Source organism: Lithobates pipiens, unplaced genomic scaffold, assembly GCF_037356315.1.
Source record: "Lithobates pipiens isolate NorthernLeopardFrog02 unplaced genomic scaffold, aLitPip1_a1.2 Scaffold_3, whole genome shotgun sequence".
Taxonomy (NCBI): domain Eukaryota; kingdom Metazoa; phylum Chordata; class Amphibia; order Anura; family Ranidae; genus Lithobates; species Lithobates pipiens.
Genome location: NW_027507790.1, coordinates 140,551,030 through 140,576,588, shown reverse-complemented (window position 1 = coordinate 140,576,588; position 25,559 = coordinate 140,551,030). Strand labels below are relative to the sequence as shown.

General features: G+C 41.9%; 1 protein-coding gene across 4 annotated transcripts in view; it reads left to right on the top strand.

Annotated features, from left to right (window-relative positions):
• The window catches only part of PAM (peptidylglycine alpha-amidating monooxygenase), a 299,102-nt gene that overhangs the window by 248,594 nt on the left and 24,949 nt on the right, over positions 1–25,559 (top strand). For all 4 annotated transcript variants that reach the window (XM_077462333.1, XM_077462332.1, XM_077462330.1 and 1 more), the window contains 2 exons: positions 7,616–7,745; positions 18,385–18,501. In XM_077462333.1, coding sequence (XP_077318459.1) covers positions 7,616–7,745; positions 18,385–18,501 — 247 coding nt within the window. The remainder of the gene's footprint in view (positions 1–7,615; positions 7,746–18,384; positions 18,502–25,559) is intronic.

The window sequence follows — 25,559 nt, the reverse complement described above, 5'->3', positions numbered from 1 at the left end:
TAATGGACCAAGGGTTGCAATGCACTGTACGCTGAACTGTAAGAGTACTAATCTACTTAGTAGAAATATGATCATATATTTAGTACTATGCTGTTTACTTTTAGGGCACGTCAAAAGGAAAAGTGGCGTCCATGGAGCTGAAGAAGAGGGATTGAATCTGTAGCTCTGAAAGAGTATTTTTTTTTTTCTAATGCTAGCCATGAACATGGCAACTGTTAAGATTTCTATCAACTCAAAAAAAAGACTGAATTGAAGGATCCGCAGCTTTTTGGCATATATCATTTTAAACCATCAAAATTGAAGTGGAAATTATCAAAACAACCACAGTGCCTGTGAAACCAATTTTAATCCAAATTCCAAATTTTCAAAACAAGATTTGCTGGACTGTTTATTCCCATGCATTTTTTATTTCATTCTGAATCTTGTGCCACAGATTTGGCCAGAAGTGGCAAAACTGCTAAATGTTCCTCCATAGAAGCTGGTTCTACAGAACATGCTAGATGGCTTTCAAAAATGAACTGAAGGGTTGCCTACATTTATGTACTTTTATAAAATATATACCGTACTAGATTTTCGAGTCTGATGCCGTTTGGGTTAGGGAAGGAATGTGTTTTACCTTAAAGTAGATATAAACAATTAATAGATGGAATGAAGTTCAGGCGTTTCAGCAGGGACTGGCCTGATAGTCATCCAAGTGTGGCTGTCCTGGTATGCCAGAAGCTGGTCTTTAAGCCTCATACACACTTTTAGATTTTCTGCTGATTTTTGTCTTCAGATTTACCAAAACCATGTAGTGCAAGGCCCTGCCTGATTGCATACAAATTAAAACTTCTAAGGTTTGACCTCTGTCCAAATTGGTGTGACGCCGCACGGATTCCCAAAAGTAGTTTCTGTACTACTTTTGGCAACTTCAGGTGCAAATATCAGGAGATAATCACCTTGAAGTCAGCATTTGTGTTATTGTATGGTGATCTATGCACCAAAACTTTTTTAAACGATCTTTAATAAATAAATTACAGTCCCTGTGTGTACTTTGACGGGTACCTTTTGTCCTATGGTATCTATATTTGCGATGTTGGAAATAACCTGGGGTTGTATGGACGGGATCTTAAATTTCTAAAGTGATTGTAAAGTCAGAAGGTTTTTTATTTTAATGTATTCTATGCATTAAGATCAAAAGCCTTCTGTGTGCAGCAGCCCTCCTAATACTTACCTGAGCCCCCATCTAGATCCAGCGATGTTAAAAAAAAAAGAGACTCGGCTATCTGGGATTTTCCCTCACTGGATGAGACAGCAGCAAAGCGCCATTGGCTTCCGCTGCTGTCAAAGTCAGTGAGCCAATGAGGAGAGAGAGGAGGCGGAGTGGGGACAGGCCACGGCTCTGTGTCTGATTGGATACATGGAGCTGCAACTCGGCTCAGGTGCCCCCATAGCAAGCTGCTTGCTGTGGGGGCACTCAACAGGAGGGAGGGGCCAGGAGAGGCAGAGAGGGAGCCGAAAAGAGGAGAATCCAGGCTGCTCTGTGCAAAATTGCTGCATAGAGCAGGTAAATATATGACCTGTTTGTTATTTTTAAATAAAAAAAACAATTTAGTAAAGGGTATAACTAAAATTCCAAGGTCTGGTAAAAAAAAGTTAGAATCAAGTACGGTATGTAGTCTCAATTTAAAAAAGTACCTTCTGTTGCTTTCAGCCACCTTCAAATATTTTGCGGCTGTGATCTGCCTCGTTAGATGGTAGCTACAGTAGTTCTCAACAATCCTGGTTGGTCAGCAGCGGTGGCAACCCCACCCCCACATCAAAGCCTCGCACTTACCCATCTAGGAAGCGGTTGGAGATCGTGTCCGGCAGCTTTCTTCCTCCTCCTGTGGATCACAGCACCTTCCGCCGTGCACCACCCCTACTCCTCTGTGTCCAATAGGATTGCCTGTCCTTTCAGTCAATTGGGAAAGGATATCAGATCTGCGCTTCCCGTTTGGCAGAGAGGCAATTCAGTATTAGAAAAATAAATATTCATTTGCTTTTCTAACGTACCTGGGTGGGCTCCAAGCGCAATGCTTTGTGCTCTGAGTCCACCCTATTTTGAAGCCTATTAGAGCCTATCACTCTAATCAGACATGCCGGACGCATGAATATGGGGTGGCCATGAATAGATTCATGCTATGCATGAATCTATCTATTAGCCATATAGGGGGTGGCATGGCTAGAGGGGACGTCCCCTGGGTGCCCTTAATGGGCAGCGCCGCCCCTGCCATGGTCCCAGTATATGTAGACATCTAGCCACCCTCTTGTTCTCTCCCTAGATGGACTGTGGCATGTGTAGTGTGCATAGAGCAGTGCCCATGACCACAACTAAAACAAACAGAAGTAAGTGGGTGAAAAGGGAGGTTTAAGAACTTTACAAGGAGGCAGAAAAACACAGTAGGAAATGATGTCATTAAAAATAAATTACTGGGCCATTACATAGTGGATGTGTATTGATTATTTCTGGAAATAAGGATATAGTTTAGTGTCACCGACTCTTTGTTCGGTATGCAAGGGTTCATTTTTCTATCCTGGTTGCGTTTTATGGCCCCTTTTACACTTGTACGACCTGAAAGTCCACCGCTTCAATGCAACTTGAAGCAATGCCTGTGTAATCTTAAGGTTTATGAACCTCGAATTGCAACAAAGTCACACCAAAATACAGGGACTACTTTGAAGTTGCTGCGACTTGAAGTAGAACAGAGATGAATGGTATGAATGGTACTCATTGGAAATCATGGGGTGCGACTTGTCATACGACTTTGCGGTCCCAAGTCGCAGGACAAGTCACACAAGTGTGAAATGGGCCTAAGGATTTATGCTTACTACATTTACAGAATAATTTTATAATCACTGTTTATTCAAATAGGTATGTAAAATAAATGATATGGAGCTGCTTTTTAGTTCAGAAGGACAAAGAAACAATTTCCGAGTGACCTTTTCCAGTCTGTGTGTTGGTATTTTACTGAGATTCCTTTGTTGGTGAGGACAAACACAGAATTCTGTGCAGTACAATTATTTGGCATGACAGAACAATTGGCAGTGAGAGCAGATAATTACGGTGTGAACTAATTTATCAGACACCAATATAGCAGTGATAGCTGGCTCATGCGGCGCTCGCAGGGCGATGAATAGTACGGCAGTCATGTTTTAACACTTTCTTCCAGCTCGCTTGGCACTCGTCTCGCAGCATTGTGATTTATAGTTGAAAGCTTTAAAATTTTCTAATAACCATTTGGTCACTCAAATTAGTAGGCCATTCTAATTATCATGTCTTCACATTTGTCATTAGATGTTCAATATGTGCCATTGGTGCCACAGGGGCATAGATTATATCTTCTTGGTGGATAGGAAACCTGTCTAGATTTTAGGCATTGATCATTGATGGCTCACTTTAATTTAGATTAGGCTAAATAGCATTAGGCTTTATGAAAAATTAGAGATTGCTTGTTATAAGTTTGATCTATATTTAAAAATGTTTCAAGAGGTGGCCTAATAAAATAAAGCATCCAAAAGAAATGTTTGTGTTGATTATAGCAGTTATTCATATTCACCTATCACGTTTCTGCCATAGTATGGGAGACGCAGCGGGGGTTATTTACTAAAACTACAGAGTGCAAAATATAGTGCAGCTCTGCAAAGAAACCAATCAGCTTCCAGATTTTAGGCTCCATTCACATCGATGCGTTTTTCATGCTTTTTGCAGAAATGCAGGAATTTTTTTTTAACATGGGTTCCTATGGAAGATGTTCGCATCAATGCATTTTTGTGCCCCTGCGTTTTTGGAAAGGGTCAGGGACTTTTTTTTTTTTTTCATGCAAAATGGTGCTTTTTTTGTTTCAATGGAGAAGCTGCAGAAAAGCATGCAGTGCGATTTGCGTTTGACGTTTTTAAATCTGCCCAACAACAAATCCCTCCCCCCCCCCCCCCCCCCCAAAAAAAAGTATAAAAAAAGGCAAAACGCAAATCGGGTAAAAATGCGGAAAGCACGACAAAAAACACTGCGGAAACGCTCAAAAGCAACATGCATAGATATAAATCGGGCCTTATTGCCAAAGCTTAATTGAACAGGCTAAAGTTAGAAGCTGATTGGCTACCATGCACAGCTGCACCATATTCTGAGTGCACTAGGTTTAATAAATCTCCCCCAAAGGATCTGGTTGCATTAAAGAATAAGGACAATTCCTTTTTCTTGAGGGTGGATTAAAAAAAGCATATACAATTGTGTTTTTAAATTTACGGCTCTGAATGTAACTGGATTTTTTTCAAAGGAGCCATTTACACAAGTGCGTAAGCATGAGCTGCTTTCAGATACATAAGATGAAATCTAAAAATCTGTATCTAAGAAGATGCACTTGCACATATAAATGCATGTATACACACTTATAAGCACATCAATTAAATAAAATCCTCCTCTTCTTGGGTCCCTCGCTGCCTCTGCTGGCGCCTCCCTCCTGTTGAGTGTTACTTGCTGTGGGGGCACCCAAACCGAGTCGCAGCTCCGTGTATCCATTCTGACACTGAGCCGCAGCCTGCCCCCACCCCACCTTCTCTCTCTGCTCGTTGGCTCACTGACTTTGATTGACAGCAGCGGGAGCTAATGATGCTTCACATCTGTCTCAGCCAATGAGGGAGAGTCCCAGATAGTTGCGTCTCTCGAATAACATGGCTGGATCTAGATGGGGCTCAGGTAAGTATTAGGGGGGGTTGCTGCGCACAGAAGGCTTTTTATCTTAATGCATAGAATAAAGATTAAATGAACAAAGGGGGGGGGGAAAGCATTCTAAAGACTAATTATGTACACATATGTCTTTACACGTCTAAACACATCTATAAGCAATTATTTTACTGATCACAGGCATTTTCTCCTAGAATTTTTATGGTCATGTGAATGAGAACTTGGTGCGTGTTGTGTGCACTGTGTTTTCATGCTTCAAGGTGGGCAATCTCAGCGCACACAGACCTACGCCTTTTTTCATTTTTTTCTTATTTATTTTTTTTCCAACACACTGGGGCGTGTTCGCACCTGTGCGTTCTGATTCTCTTTAGCGTATCGGTAAGGTATGCTGTTCAAAATGGCACTGCAGATCATGTGTTGTGTGGCTCATTAAGGGCTTATTTACATCAAAACACACATTAGAACATGGCACAGTTGGGTGTTGCAGTGCATTGGCATTCATTGTTAAATGCACCCCAAGACATATATGTAGTGTGCTAAAACTCACCTACAGTATTAATCTGCAGATTGTGGAAAAATCACGCAGGACTTCTTTTTTACTTTTATTTTGTTGTGTGTTTAGGTGCATTGGTAACCCAATGAATAGGAACAGGCTTCCTATTGCCTTGATGCACAAAAATGCATGTGCTGCAGTGCACCATGTTGTATTATGAATGAGAATACAGTTTTCCTGTAGCATCAACACTGAACTCAGCCATGGCTGCTAAAAGGCTAGAGTGTGCTCTGTACATTAGTAGATTTTTTTTTTTTTACACGGAAATTGCTCTGAAAATTCTCAGTACTTTGGATCGCTTGACAGATGTAATTTGAAAATGTGTTTTCTTTTAAAATACCATTTTGCAATGATGATTTTCCGAGAGAAAAAAATCCACATGCACTGTTATGCCGCGTACACACGAGCGGATTGTATGGCGTACTTAGTCTGTCATACAATCCGACGGACAGTCCGTCGTACTTTCCACTGAACGGACTTGACCACACACGGATACACAAACAGTCCGTCGAAAGCTTGCGCGATGACGTGTACAGCACGTACGACGGGACTAGAAATAGGAAGTCCAATACACAGCAAAGCACCCTTCCGCCGTGTAAATCCTTTCTGGGCATGCGCCATTCTTAGTCCGTCGAACTAGCATACTGACGACCGTATTGTCCGCTGAAACCAAAGTACGACGGACAGAATTTTGAAAAAACCGAAATACTTAGTACTCCGGACTGCACGCTGAAAAAGTCTGCTGAAGCCCACACACGAGCAGATTGTCTGCTGAAATGTGTTTCGACGGACTAAGTACGCCATACAATCCGCCCGTGTGTACACGGCATTAGAAAACATTTCAAGAAAAATGATCCATCCTGCCCCTTTAAATTTTCACATCGCTATGTACAGTCGATATAAAAAGTCTACACACCCCTCTTAAAATGTCAAGTTTCTGTGATGTAAAAAAATGAGACAAAGATAAATAATTTCAGAACGTTTCCCACCTTTTAAAGAGGAAGCCTGATGAGTTTACTTCCTCTTTCATTCCCTGCAAAGCATAATGGACTACTATGCAGTCACTGATTGGCTATCACAATGATCATTCACTCTGTAGCCTGCCCTGTGTTTTTACTTCTGCGAAAAGGAGAAACCACAGAACTTGAGGGGAATTTCCTCCTCACTAGAGGACAGGTCAGCGCTTTATTGAGTGTATTGAGTGTTGGCGTAGGTGCCAGTGTTGGCTTGAATTAGTGACAGTGTGTTAGATACTGTCAGTGGCTGTGTAAATCTCAATAAGTGGCAATGTTATTGTCGTCGGTATGTTTTTAAGTAAGAAAAAAGTTTTATATTTAGTGTCAGAAAAAAATCCAAAATGCGTACTATTGTCTGTTAGCCCTACATGTACATAGGACATAAAATGCACACATATGTGTTTATCACCATGATCGCCAGGAGTAGAATGATTTATTTTGCAGGATTTTTGGTGGTCATGGTAATGCCATAAAAAATATACAGCTATGTTTAATAAAAAATTCATTGTTTTTACTATTTTGGACCAGCTTTCCTTTCATAATAAAACAAAATCAGGAGATATCCGGTATCATGTACCACCAAATGAAAGCCCAATCTGTCCTGAAAAAAAGCAAGCTATAATCCACCTGCATGCACTAGCAGTGATGATATATACAGTTTTATGAACACGTGTCAAATTTGTAAACTTGGGATATTGACCATGGTCCTGAAGGGGGTAAGAGGAGGTTATTCAATGGCTGTAGCATCCTGGGATCAGGACAGGAGGGGCAGAGGCTGCCATTAGGAGTTGTTTTGACCGACTTTGGGGGCTAACATGGCCTACGTGTATGCAACTTATATTAAGCAAGAGATTTCTTCAGAACAGAGTATTTGCATCTGCTGGGACTCCTTGACTTCATGTACTTTTTTTTACGGAATGGGTGAATCAACCTTTAAAATTCCTCCCAGACAAGTGGCCATAATGGAGCAGCGCTTTCCTTCCTAGCTATGTTGTCGAGCCGCCACATGGGGTGGGTGCCCAGTCTGACCTCATAGCTAGGCTTAAGAAAGACTTAGTAACATGGGTCAAAGTGCCACATGTACTTCCCCCATGGAGGACAGACCTGTGAGTAAAAAGTCTACTTGTTAGGGTTTGCTGGCTGTTTAACTACTCATTCTCTCAATCACATAAGATCTTATGCATTTTTATTTTTAAATCTGTTTTGTGTGCCATGACCCACCTGTATCTGCGGTTTTCATTTCCCATGTTATGCCCACTCAAGATAAATCAGCAGACTGCCATCAAGTGTAATTGTTTTGTGGCCGATCTCTTTTTATGCTCTTTCTTTTTTTTCCCCATTTAGATGTACATTTAGAGGAAGTCACTGATTGGCCGGGACTGAAACTCAAACTAGGGCAAGTGTCAGGGCTGGCACTGGACCCCAACGATAACTTAGTTATATTTCACAGAGGCAATCACGTATGGGATGAAAAGTAAGTACCATTACAAATCACATGTATTATCACAGGCATTGCATACAGCAGATCTACAAATAGCCTTCTTAAAGTGTGTAATTTGGGACAGGAAACTGTCTGATTGGGCAAATGATAATGTCACCATTTTACTCAAACAGATGGCACTCTGGTGAATAAGTATAGCCCTGATATCTTCTGAAAAAAACATCTTTTATGCCTATAAATGACATACCTCCCAACTTTTTGACATGGTAACAAGGGACACCTATTCGTAAAAGTAGGTAGGCATAGGACACACCCCCTGCCATGCCCTCTTACAGCAGCATTATATGTAAAATAAAAAATAGTTAAACCCATAGGGGCTTTTTTGTTTATCACCATTATTCTTTTATGCTGGCTTTTGAAATTTACAAATGCAGCAATTTAGAAATTAGATGAAAGGTTTAGCACTGTGAAATCATTTTTGAAAGATAAATATTGCATTTGATATACAACTATACAGATCAGACCAAAATCAGAGACAGTTGGGGGGCTATGAAATGAGAGTGTGTGATCTGTTACTAGTAAACATAAAGAGTGTCAACACCCAAACACTTTATCCATATGTGTTCTTGTTCCTGTAACGTTAAAAATATTCACGCTTTTTAATCCAGCCTGCTCTCGATTAAGTCGTACCAGCAAGGTGTATCCTCAGACACTTATTTCCCAAGGTGACAAGACATATTCAGTTCAGGTGCAGTGTTGTCATCCTTTCCAGAGCTCTCTTTAATTGGACTTCAAGTAATTACGAGCCACTGCTTTAGAACAGAGTTCATTCAAAGAGTCTACGGAATGTGCATAGGACAGGGGGATTTGTTATAAACACAGAAAGGGGACATTTTTATTGCATTAACAACGCAATACTATTTTACTTACAACACTTTACAAAACAAAGTATTCTTTTGTGGAAGAATAATTGTACTTTAATGGTGCAGTTTCTGGTAGCTATGAGCAGATTTAGGTACAATCGTAGGAAAAAAAGGCAGCTGGTTTAAGTGTAGTTGCCTCCACTGAGACATTAGTCTCCATGTAATTCCCCCATAAGGCAGCCCATACATTGATTATTTCTACTCACTCATTCGATGTGGATGGGGGAATCCCTCCCACTGTGATATTGTATTCTGAAAGAGGGGAGCCTTCCCTGCCCTCAAAATATGATGATTAGTGTGCACAACCAGCCTTCCCATACATGGATCAAAATTTGGCCGGTGCCTGCTGAGCTGCCCAGATTTCTGTCCATGTATGGCTGGCTTTAATCACAAGGTCACCACCAATATCTTCCCTCTATCCTGAAGAGGAAGTATTTGTGTTATCTGTAGAGAATCTAAGTATAGAAATGTTTTGAGAACTGTGAATATTATTATTATACACGATTTATATAGCGCCAACAGTTTACTCTCTATACCTATTCCCTGGGTGGTGGAATGGACGTGGTGATACTGTGTGGGCTTAGAATGAACAGGAGGTGGTAAGTGGAGTGATATTGAGTGGGCAGAAGAGAAGGAGATATGTAAAGATTGGATGCTGGAGAGGGGGGATAAAGAAATGAGAGTTTGAGGAGAGAAGACGTCATAACAAAGATTAGTGTGAGTATGTTGGAGGGTGGGGAGAGGGGGATAGAAGGAAGTTAAAGTATTAAGAGGAATTGCCTGCCAAATAACAGTGGAATGCCTGTACTTACTTTTTTTGTGGTAGTGCCCTAGTCAAAGTGCCCATGTACAAATGCCAAACACTTGTTGTCGGCATGGCACTTTGTGCAGGAGTGACCAGCCTAAACCCTCGCCAGCCGTCCCAAGAAATTAACTACATTTATACTGGGAAAGTGGGGGGGGGGTGATTCAAAATTATTCAATTAGAAGCTGATAAAACCAGGCTTGTAGGGGGGGGGGGTACAACTGGCCTGGGCAGATTGCAGTGCAAGGGGGGCAACAGAATAAGGTGAAATGTTTGATCTTGTTCAGGGCAGCATAATACAAAATAAGCAACACTTTCAAAAATAAATATAAACAGTAGTTTCAAATTCTTAGTAAGGCAGAATTAAAGTTTAGTTAGGCAATGAAGTCCAGTGTTTAAGAGTGGAGTCTTTGCAGTTACCAGAGGGTATGAAGAGGAGTCAGGTGGGAAAATCACAGACAGGTAGAGCAACTTTGTGTTGCAGGGAAGATCAGTACAATTACCAGAGGGTTTGAAGAGGAGTCGGGTGAGAAAATCAGACAGGTAGAGTAACTTTGTGTTGCAGGGAAGATCAGTGCAATTACCTGAAAGAGAGTAGAGCAGAGAAGGCATGGTGAGGAGATGGTGAAGATGACAGGTGGTCTTGTTAGAAGTGGTGCCCATGTACAAGTGCCAAACACTTGTTGCCGGCGTGACACTTTGTGCAGGAGTGACCAGCCTAAACCCTCTCCAGCTGTCCCAAGAAAATCTAAATTTTCTTGAATATCTAAGAAGAATTCCAAGAATATCTAAACCATAGAAGAAAATTGTTATATATTACAGCTTTCCAGTGGTGATCCACCAGCTATGGTGGGTGGCTTTAATTATTTTTTTTAGGTTTTTTTTCCCCTTTATTTTCATTTAATATTCTTGCCAGTAACACACTTCATGCCCAAGGAGGACAACACTTAGCCATTGTACTGCGTCTTTTGAAGAGTAGAATCGTTACCCCAGATCAGGTAGTGTTGTAGGACTACAGGACATCCTAAAGTATAACTAAAGGCAAAACTTTTTTTTAAAGTTATGGATAGAGTGGAGAGGGATTAGAACACCCAGGTTCGGTGCTACCACTAAGCAGACTAGGCAGCCACCTAGAGTGCACTGCTGCCTAGGGCACCGGCCACTGGTGTTCCTATGCTCTTCTCTCTGCAGCAAGCAATGAAATCTCGGCATCAGCAGGCACACATAGTGTCAGAGGCACAGCAGCGGTGGAGGACTGTGTCTGTGTCCCGACTCCCAAATGAATGGAAGCAAGCAAGCAAACATTAATTGATGGACACTGGTAGGCTGCATTGATGGGTGCTGGTGAGGCTGCTTTTGATGGGCACTTTATTAAAAAGGTGAGGTATACACGGGCTGGGCAAAGAGGGTGGAGCCAAGGGGAGCAGCAAAATAAGGTTTTGCCTAGGGTGTTAAAAATCCTTACAACAGCCCTGAGAACACCAATTAGGTTTTGTATTGCTGTCTGTGCCTTCATTAGGGAGAGTCACCCTCTCCATTTGTCCTGTTTATCATTATTATTGAAAGTAATAAAATCCCACATTTTGGATTGTCCCCAGAAAAGTAATAGAGGGGAAATCTTTCAATGGGGGCACTAGTTCTAGTGACCTTGAGGGGGGCCTAAGGTATTCAGTTAATTTGCAAAGATTTGCTCTCACTTCCTGCTTTGGCTATGGGGCAGGAAGTAAATGTATATCTCCACAATTGGACACAGATGGCAAAAAAAAAACAGACGGGAGCTATAACCTTCCATTACTCTATCCAAAATGAAAACAGTGCCTGGAATTTTAGTGCAGTACAAGCGGAGAACACAGGATGATAGATGCTCACATGATTTAAGGCAGGATCAATGGGTATTTTTTTATGCACTTACAGCATTGTTAAATAGACCTGGGGAAATGTGCAGAGATATACTATATCTGTTTTTACACTTTACATAAAATGAGTAGGGAAACTATGGAGAAAGATTGGAGGAGGTGGTTATTACCTTAGTATTATCCTAAAGCCTTGTTCCCATGGGGCATATGAATCTGTGCCCTGTGTGAGGGCCTTTGTATACCCACACAGGGATGCACAGGTGTTCCGTGCAGGCAAGCCCACAGCTGGCAACTGGGATGCAGCAACTTTAAGGAACAGATTCTTCCTTCTGTACAGAGCCCTGTGTTGATTGTCAACACAGGGCTCTGGGCTGTGAATCTACATAGCCGATCAGCAGGTCTCAGCCATGAATCATTGGCTGGGACTTGCAGACAGACTACCACTGTGTATGATCACAGCAGGTGTTGACGGGGAGTCTAGGGGTTTTCTCTGCTTGTACTGCGATTTAAACTCGGAAGCAGGCAGCGATTGTACCAGTACATCTGCCCGGCCTACCCGTCCGCAATACATTGTGGGCAGGCAGTCCTTAAAGCGGAGTTCCGCTTAAAAATAAATAAAATAAGTCAGCAGCTACAGATACTGCAGCTGCTGACTTTTAATAATCGGACACTCACCTGTCACAGGGTCCAACTCGTCTACCCCTCCTCTCTGCTGCGCCGGCATTGTCACTGTGGGTGCCCAGCTGTGGCTTCACAGCCGGGCACGGACTGTGCATGCGCGAGCCGCACTGTGACTGGCCAGGCAATCATTTGGGACCTGTGACATGTCCCAGATGTTTGCCAAGAGGGAGGGGGGAAGGTGATCTTCCGGCGCCAGGAGGAAGTGGAAGCTGGATCCCGTTAAAAAGAGGGTATCCGCTCCCCCCAAAAATGCCAAATGTGCCATGTCAGTGGGTCAACTTCCCTTAAAGAAGAAGTTCCATTTTTGGGTGGAACTCCGCTTTAAGTGCTTAAAATTTATAAGGATGTTTGTTTTTTAGTTATGTTTTTAAATAAAACTTGGCACATTGCATTTACTTACATTCAAACTAGCAAAAAGAGAAAATACAGATATAAAACCGGGTGTTAGTAGTAAGGAAGTAAATTAAACTTGGAGATGGCATCATATGTCACAACTTATTTTATTGTACAATGCGTTTTCCACAGTTTAAAATATGTCTTTCTGCAGCTGTAAATGCCCTTGTGTAAGAGGCCTTAGTCAGCAGAGAGGGCATGAGTTCACCTGCAGAAATGTACATTAGAGTGCCATTATTGTACAGAGGATAATTGAAGTGGTCGCTGCAATTTAATTTCCCCAGGGCTGCAGTATACATTGAGTGGGGACCAAGTGCTGATCCTTGTGGCACAGAAGGAGGGGATAGACTAGTAAAATGAATGAACTGTGCCAAGTCTAGGGTCTTTTATCTGGATGGAGCAAAGAGATCAGATAAGATAATAGGACCATTATAATAAGATAGCTGACAGGTCAAGGTATTAGCAGGAAATATTCAGGTTTTTGACCGCTAGCAGATCGGTGGGTACATGTAATAATAAGAACAGTTTTAGAAGAATGGAGATGGAATTGGGAAAGATGAGTCCACAGGAGATTTAATAGACGGATGTAATGAGATCATCAGAATGTACTTGAATAACCATGGTCTCTGCAGGATTGATGGGCTGAAACTCTAGATACTGGTTAAAGCTTGAGATATATAGATATAGATATATATATATATATATATATATATATATATATATATATATATATATATATATATATATATATATATATATATATATATATATATATATATATATATATAAATAAATAGATAGATATTATAATATGTATGTGCTTTAAAGCTGAACCCCAGGTAGACAGCTGAAGGCCCACTTACAAGTACACTACATACAGTAAATGCATATACTGTATGAGAGCTGGTTTACATGTCAAAGGATTTGTATTTTTCCATCCAGTCCTGATATTTACACAGGCCTGGCAGATGGCGCATCCAGCTTGATGACTTTATTTTTTTCTGCTGTAGTTGAGCTATAGACCATTTCTCTCTTTCTAGTCTGTGATTGGACACTAAGGATGAGCTCAGGTATGTTCGCATGCTCCACGTGCAGAGCCCGCCAGGAAGTCAGCGCAGCGCTAATCACAGGCAGTGAAACATTTCCCGATCTCTGCAGCCGTGCATCAGGACAATGTCTTGCTGTCTGTGATTAGTGCAGTGCTGACTTCCTGGCAGGCTTTGCACGTGGAGCATGCGAACACGCCTGAGCTCATCCTTATTGGCACTAAAAGCGCAGCAGCAGACTGTGTACATCTGATTGGTTTATTAGTGCTACATCCTTCTCTCCCACTCTAAAGTTCTGTTATGAAGAGGCTGCTACAAAGTCAAATGCAGATACTCACATTGACTGGAAACGAAAAATACATTTTGTGATTTAGAAATGAGTACACCGGTGTATTGATTGGTACCTTTTTCTGTCTACCTAAAGTTCAGCTTTCAAACAGGGCCAGATCAGTAATTGGCATCTGTGAAGACATTTCTATCTTGCTACTGGAGCATTATGCATCTTTTTCATGCATTTGTATTGCTCCTTTCTAAATGACAACCTCCTACGAAATGTATTGACAGTCCTTTTTAGAGGTCACATTTTTTTTTTTTTTTTTTTTCCACAAAGATTTTATTATTTGTCAAAAAGAAAACATGTAACAAAGATCGTTGTTTGAACAAAAGAAAGCAGGTCAATCAGCAGGATGTATAAACAAAAAAATACACAGGGTACAGCTTATGTATATTACATTGAATACACTGAACCGGTGTCTTGTAAAATAGGGTCCTCCATCAGATGCTGTCCTCTGCGTACTGCGCATGCGCAGTACACAGGAGCACAGATTCCGAAAATTGCCGAGGACGAACGGCGCCTGCGCCGTGAGTCCAGGTTCTATCCCCACTATCCAAGTGGACATAGAGTTAGAATAAAAAAGAGCCGAGCGCAGCGAGGCCGAGCCCGAAGCGTGGCGAGCGAAGCTCGCCCGCGAGGGGCCCTCTAAAATTCTAAACCCTATGTCCGCTTGGATAGTGGGGCTACCTCCTCCACTCACGGCGCAGGCGCCGTTCAGCTTCGGAGATTTTCCGAAGCTTCGTCTGCTCCGTACTGCGCATGCGCAGTACGGAACAGACACATATCGATGGTCGGACTCAATTGGGCAGAACACCGGCAACACAATCGTGAGAGTATAAGTCTTAGCATGTGGAGGGAGGATCTTCAATCCGTATCCCCTCCCCCCTCCCCAGGCGGCAAAGTGCGGCCCATGAGAGGGGGGAGTCAATCAAGTGGACCCGGTTCCAATAGATCGCAAAGAGTACCCTCCGGGATAACTGGGTAGGGCCTAAAAGAAGCTTACTACCTATAGGTAAACGTCGGACATTCCGACGAAATGGGAAAGGGAAGAGGGTCAGGACAGACAAAAGGGAGAAAAGAAGGAAGAAAACAGACAGAACAAGGAAAAGGAAAAGGGGGTCTGGAGGATGCTGCACGTCAGCCAGATCCGGCAGAGCCCACCCCCCCCCCCCCCCAGAGCCCCCAAGCAGAAATCCACTCTAAACCGTCAGCTGCCGATATAGAGGTCACATTTTTAATGTACCTTGCACTAAAGTAGCATTGCTGCCACTAAATGGGAATCTGCAAGATGTCATTTGACTCTGAGATCACCTTCATAGCTATCATAACATTTCTTGGAGATGTATGAAAGAGTTAATGGATAAAATAAAATTTCGATAACAGTGATATAATGAAATACTCATTGCACACCTGTAAAATAAATGCAAGCTTGTGCTGGGTAATAGTAATGTAAAATAATTTTGATATTTGAAGAACAGAGATGATGTTAAATATATATACATATCATTGGTGATGTTACAAGTTTGTTGCCTGGCTAGAAATTTAGAAGAAAAAAATATATATATATCCAGGTATGGCAGTTTGTACATGGTTACATTGGCCTAGCTTGGATCAAAGTAACTATATGTGTATCATACCTGTGGGATCCTGAAAAGCTGAAAGTCACTGTAGTAGACAACCCTACTCCAGTGATCTCCAAAAGCCTCTGGGTCCCATGGCAAGTGGCTGTCCTGCTGCATTGTGAACACAGGAGGTTGCTCACTCGGTACGGGCGCCATTCAGGGAACACTTTCCATTTCCTCAATGAATGCCAAGTGTCTGATTGGGCGAGGTAGAGAAGTGAGGGATGATGTCAGAATATCCACCTTGTCCAGTCAGAGAACGCAGAGAATTCATTGAGTAACTGAAAAGTGTTCTCTGAGTGTTATCCGTGTTGAGTGGACACCCTCCTGTGTTCAGAAGGCAGCAAGGCAGCCACTCACACTGGAATATAGTGGCAATCTCTTTATTAATGGTACCCACCACAGTGATTTCCAGAGGGATCCAAAACATGGCACATACATACAGTGGTATTTAAAAATCTACACTCCCCCCTGTTAAAATATCAGGTTTTTGTGAGGTAAAAAAATGTGACAAAGATACGTAATTTCAGAACTTTTTCCACCTTTTTAATGTGACCTTTAAACTGTACAACTTAGTTAAACTAAAATCTTTTAGTTGGAGGGAAGTAAAAATAATAAAATAATATGGTTGCATAAGTCTGAACACCCTTAAACTAATACTTTGTTGAAGAATCTTTTGATTTTAATACAGCACTCAGTCTTTTTGGGTATAAGTCTATCAGCATGACTTGGTAGTATTTTTCCACTCTTTGCAAAAACACTCCAAATGTATCAGATTTCGAGGGCATCTCCAGTGCACAGCCCTCTTCAGATTACCCCATATATTTGCCCCATATATTTGCTTCAGCTTCGGATTCAGGTCTGGGCCATTCCAAAACTTTAAGCTTCTTCTGGTGAAGCCATTCCTTTGTTTATTTGGATGTATGCTTTGAGTCGTCATCATGCTGAAATATGATGTTCCTCTTCGTGTTCAGCTTTCTAGCAGAAGACTGAAGGTTTTGTGCCCATAATGACTGAAATTTGGAACTGTTCATAATTCCCTCTACCTTGACTAAGCCCCCTGTATCAGCTGAAGAAAAAAAGCCCCAAATTATGATGCTGCCACCACCATGCTTCACTGTGGGTATGGTGTTCTTTTGGTGATGTGCAGTGTTTCTGCACCAAACATATTTTGGAATTATGGCCAAAAAGTTAAACCCTGGTTTCACCAGACCATAATACATTTTCCCACATGCTTTTGGGAGACTTAAACTTTGTTTTTTTGCAAAATTTAGCCAGGATTGGATGTTTTTCTTCATAAGAAAATACTTTCCACTCTACCCCATAGCCCAGACACATGAAGAATACAGGAGATTGTTGTCACATGTACCACACAGCCAGTACTTACCAGATATTCCTACAGCTCCTTCAATGTTGCTGTAGGCCTCTTGGCAGCCTCTCTGACCAGTTTTCTTCTCGTCTTTTCATCAATTTTTGAGGGACGTCCAGTTCTTGGTAATGTCACTGTTGTACCATATTTTCTCCACTTGGTGACTGTCTTCACTGTGTTCCATGGTATAGCTTAATGCCTTGGAAATTCTTTTATATCCTTCTCCTGACTGTTACCTTTTAACAATGAGATCACTCTGATGCTTTGGAAGCTCTTTACAGACCATGGCTCTTGCTGTAGGATGTGACTAAGAAAATGTCAGGAAAGACCTACTAGAACACCTGAACTTTATTTGGTCTTAATCAGAGGCACTTTAAATGATGGCGGGTGTGTACTGACTCCTATTTAACACGAGTTTGAATGTGATTGCTTAATTCCGAATATAGCTACATCCCCAATTATAATGCAACCACACTAAGACCCCTTTCATACTGCCGCCATTTTTCAGGCACTACAGCGATAAAAATAGCGCCTAAAAAAAGCAGCTCTATTCACTCCAGCGTGAAAGCTACATCAATAATGTAGCCAGTGAAGTCCAAATTCCTGGACTACATTCTTGTTTAGGTCAGTGAATCCATGGATAAGTAGCGGCTGCCTATTACTTCCAGTACTGTATTGTTAATTTCAGTGGTGTGTGTGTGTTGCTAGCTTACTTTTATTGTTTTGACTTGTCTGCCCTCTAGTGTTCATATGTAAAATATGTTTTTTGAAATCTGTCAAACCTCACAATGGGAATATACAGGTACACATTCTCACTTTATTGCAGTGTTCTGATGTGTTAGAGAACTTGGGTCAAATTGCATTATGTTTAAGTTTTGGGTTAAACTATACATATTGCATGCGCTGCTAACACATCGAAATGCAGTCAAGATCAGACATGACCTATTTTTCTCAATATTGAACTTTTAATTCCATCAGCACATTCCTCAGTTATTGCCTTTTATACCACTTTCCCCTCCCTATTAGATTGTAAGCTCTAAGGGGCAGGGCCCTTAACCCTCTTGTATTGTATTGTAACTGGGCTGTCTCTCTTTATATTGTAAAGCGTTGCGCAAACTGTTGGCGCTAAATAAATCCTGAATAATAATACAGTGCACCACGATACACAATGCATACTTTTTTTTTTATTCTTCCCCCTTTGCTTTCCTTTCCTTTCTTTCCTTGTGTCCCATAACCCATAGAAGAAGTGAAAGGAAACCCCTCCAAAGTGAGGGAATCCTCTCTATTACTGTTCTGGGGACAGCCCAAAATGTCAGATTTTCTTTTACTTTCAGTGACCACCATAAACAGGAAAAATAGAGAGAGAACCTCCCGGATGCACAGATGGCAATAAAAACCTGACAGGGGTTCTAATCCCTCCCCACTTTATCCAAAACAAGAAGAAGAAAAAAGTTTGTCTTCTGTTATACTTTAAATTGACCCTAACCAGTATAGTTCTGATGGGACAATGGCAATGAATTTTATGTAAAATGAAAGTTTGATGTAGATTTCTCAATGTTACTGCTTATGATGTTCTTGCATGAATGTAAAAATCTCCAATATTCCATTTTTATTGTCTTCACCGTTTTTGTGTTTCTTAACAGTTCATTTGACAGGAACTTTGTTTATCAAGCAAGAGGAATAGGAGCAATTGAGGAAAGTACTATACTCACAGTCAGTCCCAACAGTTCCACAATTCTACAGTCCACAGGCAAAAATCTGTAAGTTGAGTAGCTTTGCGTTTAAATGAATATATTACTATGCAGTTGACTTACAAAGCCACACACCTTATCGGTTTATAATGTTATCTCATGAGGGTTTCACTTCAAATGTTCAGTTTATAAAATAAATATCCTTAGATTTTTTTTTTTTCCTGCATGGACTAATCATCCTTTAGGGTGTGCCGTAATATGTAATTACAGACCTGAAGAAGGAGAGTTGATGTCAGGCTTTCCTCTCTCTAGTTTACTATACTGAGCTGCCTGTCACCTTTAAATGAGAAACAGCTGAGCACTAGACGCCAATTGGTTTTGGGAGCCTTGCACTCGTTTTATCAGGCTTGTTTCTGCACAATCCATTTTAAGAGAAGGTTCCCTGTTGCAGCATCCAAGTATTAACAAAAGAAAGGGCTCCCGAAGCAGAGCTTCCAATGCTTTATTTTTCTAATAATGATTCGCAAGAGTTTAGTGTTATCTATGCTAATCTGCAGACTGGCAGAGCTCCTCTATTTAACCACTTCAGCCCCGGAGCATTTGGTTGGCCAAAGACCAGAGCAGTTTTTGCGATTCGGCACTGCGTCAATTTAACTGACAATTGCGCATGTGTGGCTCCCAAACAAAATTGACATCCTTTTTTTCCCCTCAAATAATTTTTTCTTTTAGTGGTATTAGATGAACTCTGCGGTTTTTATTTTTTACGCTATAAACATAAAAAATAGCGACAATTTTGAAAAAAACACATAATTTTTTTCCTTTTTCCTTTAATATTCCCCCAAAAATATAAAAAAAAACATTTTTTTCCCTCAGTTTAGGCCGATACGTATTCTACATATTTTTGGTTAAAAAATCGCAAAAAGCATTCATTGGTTTATATATATTAAAAATGCACTGATTACTGTGTAAATGTGACTGGCAGTGAAGGGGTTAACCACTAGGTGGCGCAGTATGGGTTAAGTGTGTCCTAGGGAGTGATTCTAACTGTGGGGGGGGGGCGGGGTTGTGTGTGACACGACACTGATCACCACTCCCGATCACAGGGAGCTGTGATCAGTGTCATTATGCAGAATGGGGAAATGGTATAAATAAAAACTGCACTATCCCTAAATTGAAAAACAAAACCCTAGTAGGCTGCAGTGGGAGTGGGATAAACACAGTAAACAAAAAAGAATGGCAAAAAGAGAATGGGGAGATGCTTGTTTACATTAGCATTTCCCCGTTCTTCCTCACCATGAAACGATCGCGGGTATCCCCGCGGACATCGGATCGGACTTGCGGAGCTCGTGCTTGTTATGCAAGCCTCACGACATCACGTACATTAACGCGATTTCACGCAGCGGAGCCAACCTGCCACAGTAAAACTGCGGCGACTGGTCCACAAGCGGACTCTACTAAGAGAAGTAGTATTTTTTTTTTTCCCAGAATTATACTTGGATGGATGCAGCATCGGTCCCCCCGGCGATTCTACACTGAGAACCGAGCGATCTAACATCGCCGATGGCGATCGTTCAGGTGCTTATCTAATAGTTTCTTGAAACTATCGATGCTCCTCACTGAGACCACCGCCTGTAGAAGGGAATTCCACATCCTTGCCATCTTACAGTAAACAACCCTCTACGTAGTTTAAGGTTAAACCTCTTTTCTTCTCATTTTAATGAGTGGCCACATGTCTTGTTAAACTCCCTTCTGCAAAAAAGTTTTATCCCTATTGTGGGGTCACCAGTATGGTATTTGTATATTGAAATCCTATCCCCTCTCGAGCGTCTCTTCTCCAGAGAGAATAAGTTCAGTGCTCGCAACCTTTCCTCATAACTAATATCCCCCAGACCCTTTATCAGCTTTGTTGCCCTTCTTTGTACTCGCTTCATTTCCAGTACATCCTTCCTGAGGACTGGTTCCCAGAACTGGACAGCATACTCCAGGTGCGGCCGGACCAGAGTCTTGTAGAGCAGGAGAATTATCGTTTTATCTCTGGAGTTGATCCCCATTTTAATGCATGCCAATATTCTGTTGGCTTTGTTAGCAGCAGCTTGGCATTGCAAGCTATTGCTGAGCCTATCTACTAGGACCCCCAGGTCCTTTTCCATCCTAAATTCCCCCAGACGTTCTCCCCCACATCTTAAGTTTAATGACATCCCAGTCTTAGTCCGTAGGGTTCAATATTGAGTTGGCCCATCCTTTGCAGCTATAACAGCTTCAGCTCTTCTGGGAAGGCTGTCCACAAGGTTTAGGAGTGTGTCTATGGGAATGTTTGACCATTCTTCCAGAAGCGCTTTTGTGAGGTCAGGCACTGATGTGGATGAGAAGGCCTGGCTGGCAGTCTCTGCTCTAATTAATTTCAAAGGTGTTCTGTCGGGTTGAGGTCAGGACTCTGTGCAGGCCAGTCCACGTTTTTTCACCCCAAACTCGCTCATCCATGTCTTTATGGACCTTGCTTTGTGCACTGGTCCAAATCATGTGGTGGAGGGGGGATTATAGTGTGGGGTTGTCATTCAGGGGTTGGGCTTGGCACCTTTGTTGCAGTGAAGGGAATTCTTAAGGCGTCGGCATATCAAGACATTTTGGACAATTTCATACTCCCAACTTTGTGGGAACAGTTTGGGGATGGCCCCTTCCTGTTCCAACATGACTGCGCACCAGTGCATAAAGCAAGGTCCATAAAGACATGGATGAGCGAGTTTGGTATGGAGGAACTTGGAATGGCCTACGCAAAGTCCTGACCTCAACCCGATAGAACACCTTTGGGATGATTTAGAGCAGAGACTGTGAGCCAGGCCTTCTCGCCCAACATCAGTGCCTGACCTCACAAATGAGCTTCTGGAAGAATGGTCAAACATTCCCATAGACACACTCCTAAACCTCGTGGACAGCCTTCCCAGAACACATAAAGCTGTTATAGCTGCAAAGGGTGGACCAACCCAATACTGAACCCTACAGACTAAGACTGGGATGCCATTAAAATTCAAGTGCATACAAAGGCAGGCGCCCCAATACGTTTGGTAATAGTGTATGTGCATTTATTATTTTTCCCCAAAAAAATAAACATTTCCTATACTGTATATACCTTACAGTAATTAGATTTTCTGTCTTGTTAATGTTTCTCTAGGAATATTATTAAAAAGTCTGTTGCGTTGAACAACTGGCAACTTTGTTTAATGACCTCTCAGAGCTTATTCATACCATCCCAAGCGCTAAAACGCTGCAGGCTGATGTGCGTTGTGCTGGGCGGTGAGCCATGATGTAACACGATGTTACGACATATCGCACTGTGTATTATTATTTTTATTTTTTTTACATTTTGTTAACATTTTTATGCAGTACACCGCACCTCACAACCGCATAAAAAATAATTCTTATGTCCCCTGGGCAGATTAGCGCAGTTCAAAGCGGATGGTTTGAACAAGCCCTTACTGTTTTAATCCAAGTTCATGATCCCATATATACTGCTTTGTGCAACAAACATTAGCAGATTTATTCATTAGCCCAATAAGCAAAGTGCATTAACTCTAATTAACCAATTACCATGTCCTTTTTCAGGCTTTAGTAAACTAATATTCGATTGGTTGATATTGGTTACATTTTACCCATCATAATTGCATAATTTTTTAAGGAGTCTTTTATATCTCCAGCTTAAATAGACAATCATGTTTTATACAATAGTATAATAAGAATAAGAAATCTGTACAACCCTAAAAAAGACGTTTTCAATGTTTGTATAGCTGGGGATTAGCAGGGGCTGTATGCCTAGATCCACGGGGTGTGTTATGCATATGCTTTTCTTATGCAGTTCTGTGTTGGTTTTCCTTTTAATAAATATTCCCAACACAGTTCCCTTATTGAATGGCACTTTAATTAAAAGGCTGTGACATTCTAACATTGATTTACATTGGAACCCTGGTGCTGAATCTAATGAGGACTAATTATTGATATGCAGAGGAATTTCGGAGCAATGTAATTGTTTATACCATTGATGTAGTTGCCTTTTGTATAATAACCCCTTTCCTTGTCGTTAACACTTTTCAGCCAGATTACATTATTTTATATCTAAAGTGCATTACACTATGTAAAATATCTTACATAAAATGTGCCTTTTCTTCTCAGGCTCAGTACATTTTCTGTAAGTACAGAAATACCCCTTGATTTTGCCAGGAATCTTGCGTCCTTGTTACTTCCTGTGCTCCAAACTGAAATCGCAAGCAGACAAAATTGACATCCTTTTTTTTTTTTTTTTCCCACAGAGCTTTCTTTTGGTGGTATTTGATCATCTCTGTGTTTTTTTTTTTTTTGCCCTATAAACAAAAGAGCGACAATTTAAAAAAAAAAAAAACACAATATCTTTTACTTTTTTGGCATAATATATCAAATTACATTTTTTATTTTTTTTTATCAGTTTAGGCCGATATGTATTCTTCCACATATTTATGGTAAAAAAAAAAAAATCGCAATAAGCGTATATTGATTGGTTTGCGCAAAAGTTATGGCGTCTAGAAAATAGGGGATAGATTTATGCCATTTTTATTTTTATTTTTTTTACTAGTAATGGCAGGGATTTTTATCAGAACTGCGATATTGCAGCGGACAAATCAGACACTTTTAAACACATTTTTGGGACCAGTGACATTTATACAGCGATTAGTGCTGTAAAAAAGCACGGATTACTGTATAAATGTCACTGGCAGGGAAGCGGGTTAACACTAGGGGGCGATCAAGGGGTTAACTGTGTTCTCTAGGTGTGCTCTAACTGGGGGGGGGGGGGGGGAGAAACTGACTAGGGGAGGAGAGAGATTGGTGTTCATATTTAGTATGAACACATGATCTGTCTCCTCTCCCCTGAGAGAACCAGGATTTGCGTGTTTACACACACAGATCTGGTTCTCGTTCTGTCACAAGCGAACTCGGGTGCCCGGCGTTCATTGTGCCCGCCAGGCACTCGCATCAGCTCCAGTGACATGCTTCAGGTGCGCGTGCTGCTGGAGGCATCTTAAAGAGCCGATGTATAACTACGACGGCTCGCACAGGGGAGCCAACCTGCTGCGGTACAACTGCGGCAGCTGGTCCGAAAGCGATTAAAGGGAGTGCTCCCAATCTCAGCTTGTTGCATGTATAAAAGACACCTGTCCACAGAAGCAATCAATCAGATTCCAATCTCTCCACCATGGCCAAGACCAAAGAGCTGTCCAAGGATGTCAGGCACAAGATTGTAGACCTACACAAGGCTGGAATGGGGTACAAGACCATCGTTAAGCAGCTTGGTGAGAGGGTGACAACAGTTGGTGGGATTATTCGCAAATAGAAGAAACACAAATAACTGTCAATCTCCCTCGGTCTGGGGCTCCATGCAAGATCTCACCTTGTGGAGTTTCAATGATCATGGGAACGGTGAGAAATCAGCCCAGAACTACACAGGAGAATCTTGTCAATGATTTAAAGGAAGCTGGGACCATAGTCACCAAGAAAACAATTGGCAACACACTACACCGTGAAGGACTGAAATCCTGCAATACTGCAAGGCCCCCCTGATCAAGAAAGCACATGTGCACACCAGCCTGAAGTTGAGACCAAAATCAACCTCTTTGGCATCACCTCAACTCTCCATGTTTGGAGGAGGAGAAATGCTGCCTATGACCCCAAGAACACCAACCCCACCATCAAACATGGAGGTGGAAACATTATGCTTTGGGGGTGTTTTTCTGCTAAGGGGACAGGACAACTTCACTGCATCAAAGGGACGATCTTCCATCAAATCTTGGATGAGAACTTCCTTCCCTCAGCCAGGACATTGAAAATGGGTTGTGGATGGGTATTCCAGCATGACAATGACCCAAAACACACGGCCAAGACGACAAAGGAGTGGCTCAAGAAGAAGCACATTTAAGGTCCTGGAGTGGCCTAGCCAGTCTCCAGACCTTAATTCCATAGAAAATATGTGGAGGGAGCTGACGTTTCGAGTTACCAAACATCAGCCTTAATCCAGGTATCTGTACCCACTTCCGGGACAAGCTAGCCGCTGGCGGTCATGTGCTCTGAAAATCCCATAGCCCCTAATCCATCTCAAGAGCCAATAAGAGAGGGTGGCTCCAGCTCTACATACAGTGGAACCATGGAGAACCAACATAGCCACCCTCTAACAGGAAATCCAATCGCAGCAGCAAAAAAAATAATTAAGAGATTTGAAGGAGGCTGAGAGCAATAGTAGGACCTTTTTGAGTTAAAAATATATAAATGAATAGAGTTTAGCGTCACTTTAAGGTAGCCATGCACATCTCAACTATTGGCCAATTCCTGATGAATCAGCCAAAATTCAAACCGTGGGTGGCCCTGATGGTACCACTCTGCTTGCAATAGTCGATTCAAAAAGGGTCGAGTCAGGTGGAACTTTATCAGCTAAGCAGTGACAGAATCCTGCAGCTTTTTGAATACATTAGCTGGCAGGATCTTCCATTAAAGTGGAGTTCCAAAAAAAAAATAAAGTCAGCAGCTACAAATACTGTAGCTGCTGCCTTTTAATAATCAGACACTTACCTGTTCCAGGGTCCAGCGACACGGGGGAACAAAGCACCGCTCTTCTCCCCCTCTTTTCTGTGGCGCCAGCCTTGTCAATGTGGGTGCCTGGTTGTGGCTTAATAGCCGGGCATGTGATGCGCATGCCCGAGCTGTGCTGTGACTGGCCAGGCAATCATCTGGGACATGTAACATGTCCCAGATGATTGCCGAGAAGGAGGAGGGAGAGGTGAACTTACTTCCGGTACCGTGGTGCCCCGGAAGTGGGAGTTGAAACCCTCGAAAAAGAGGGTATCCGCTCCCCCCCCATGTCAGGGGGTCACCTTCCCTTAAAGAGGAAGATCCATTTTTGTGTTGAACTCCGCTTTAACCATAAAATCAAAGTGTGTATGGCTAGCCTTGGTAAGAAAATAGAGGAGCCAAACCTGTTACATTGATTTATTGCTTTTATATAATTCCAATTGAGGCAACAGGGTCCTGATAACTGGAGGAAAAGTGTTACTGCCATCCCTAGTAACTGATTAGGTTTGATCCTTCATTTCAACAAAGTTGACTGGTTGCTA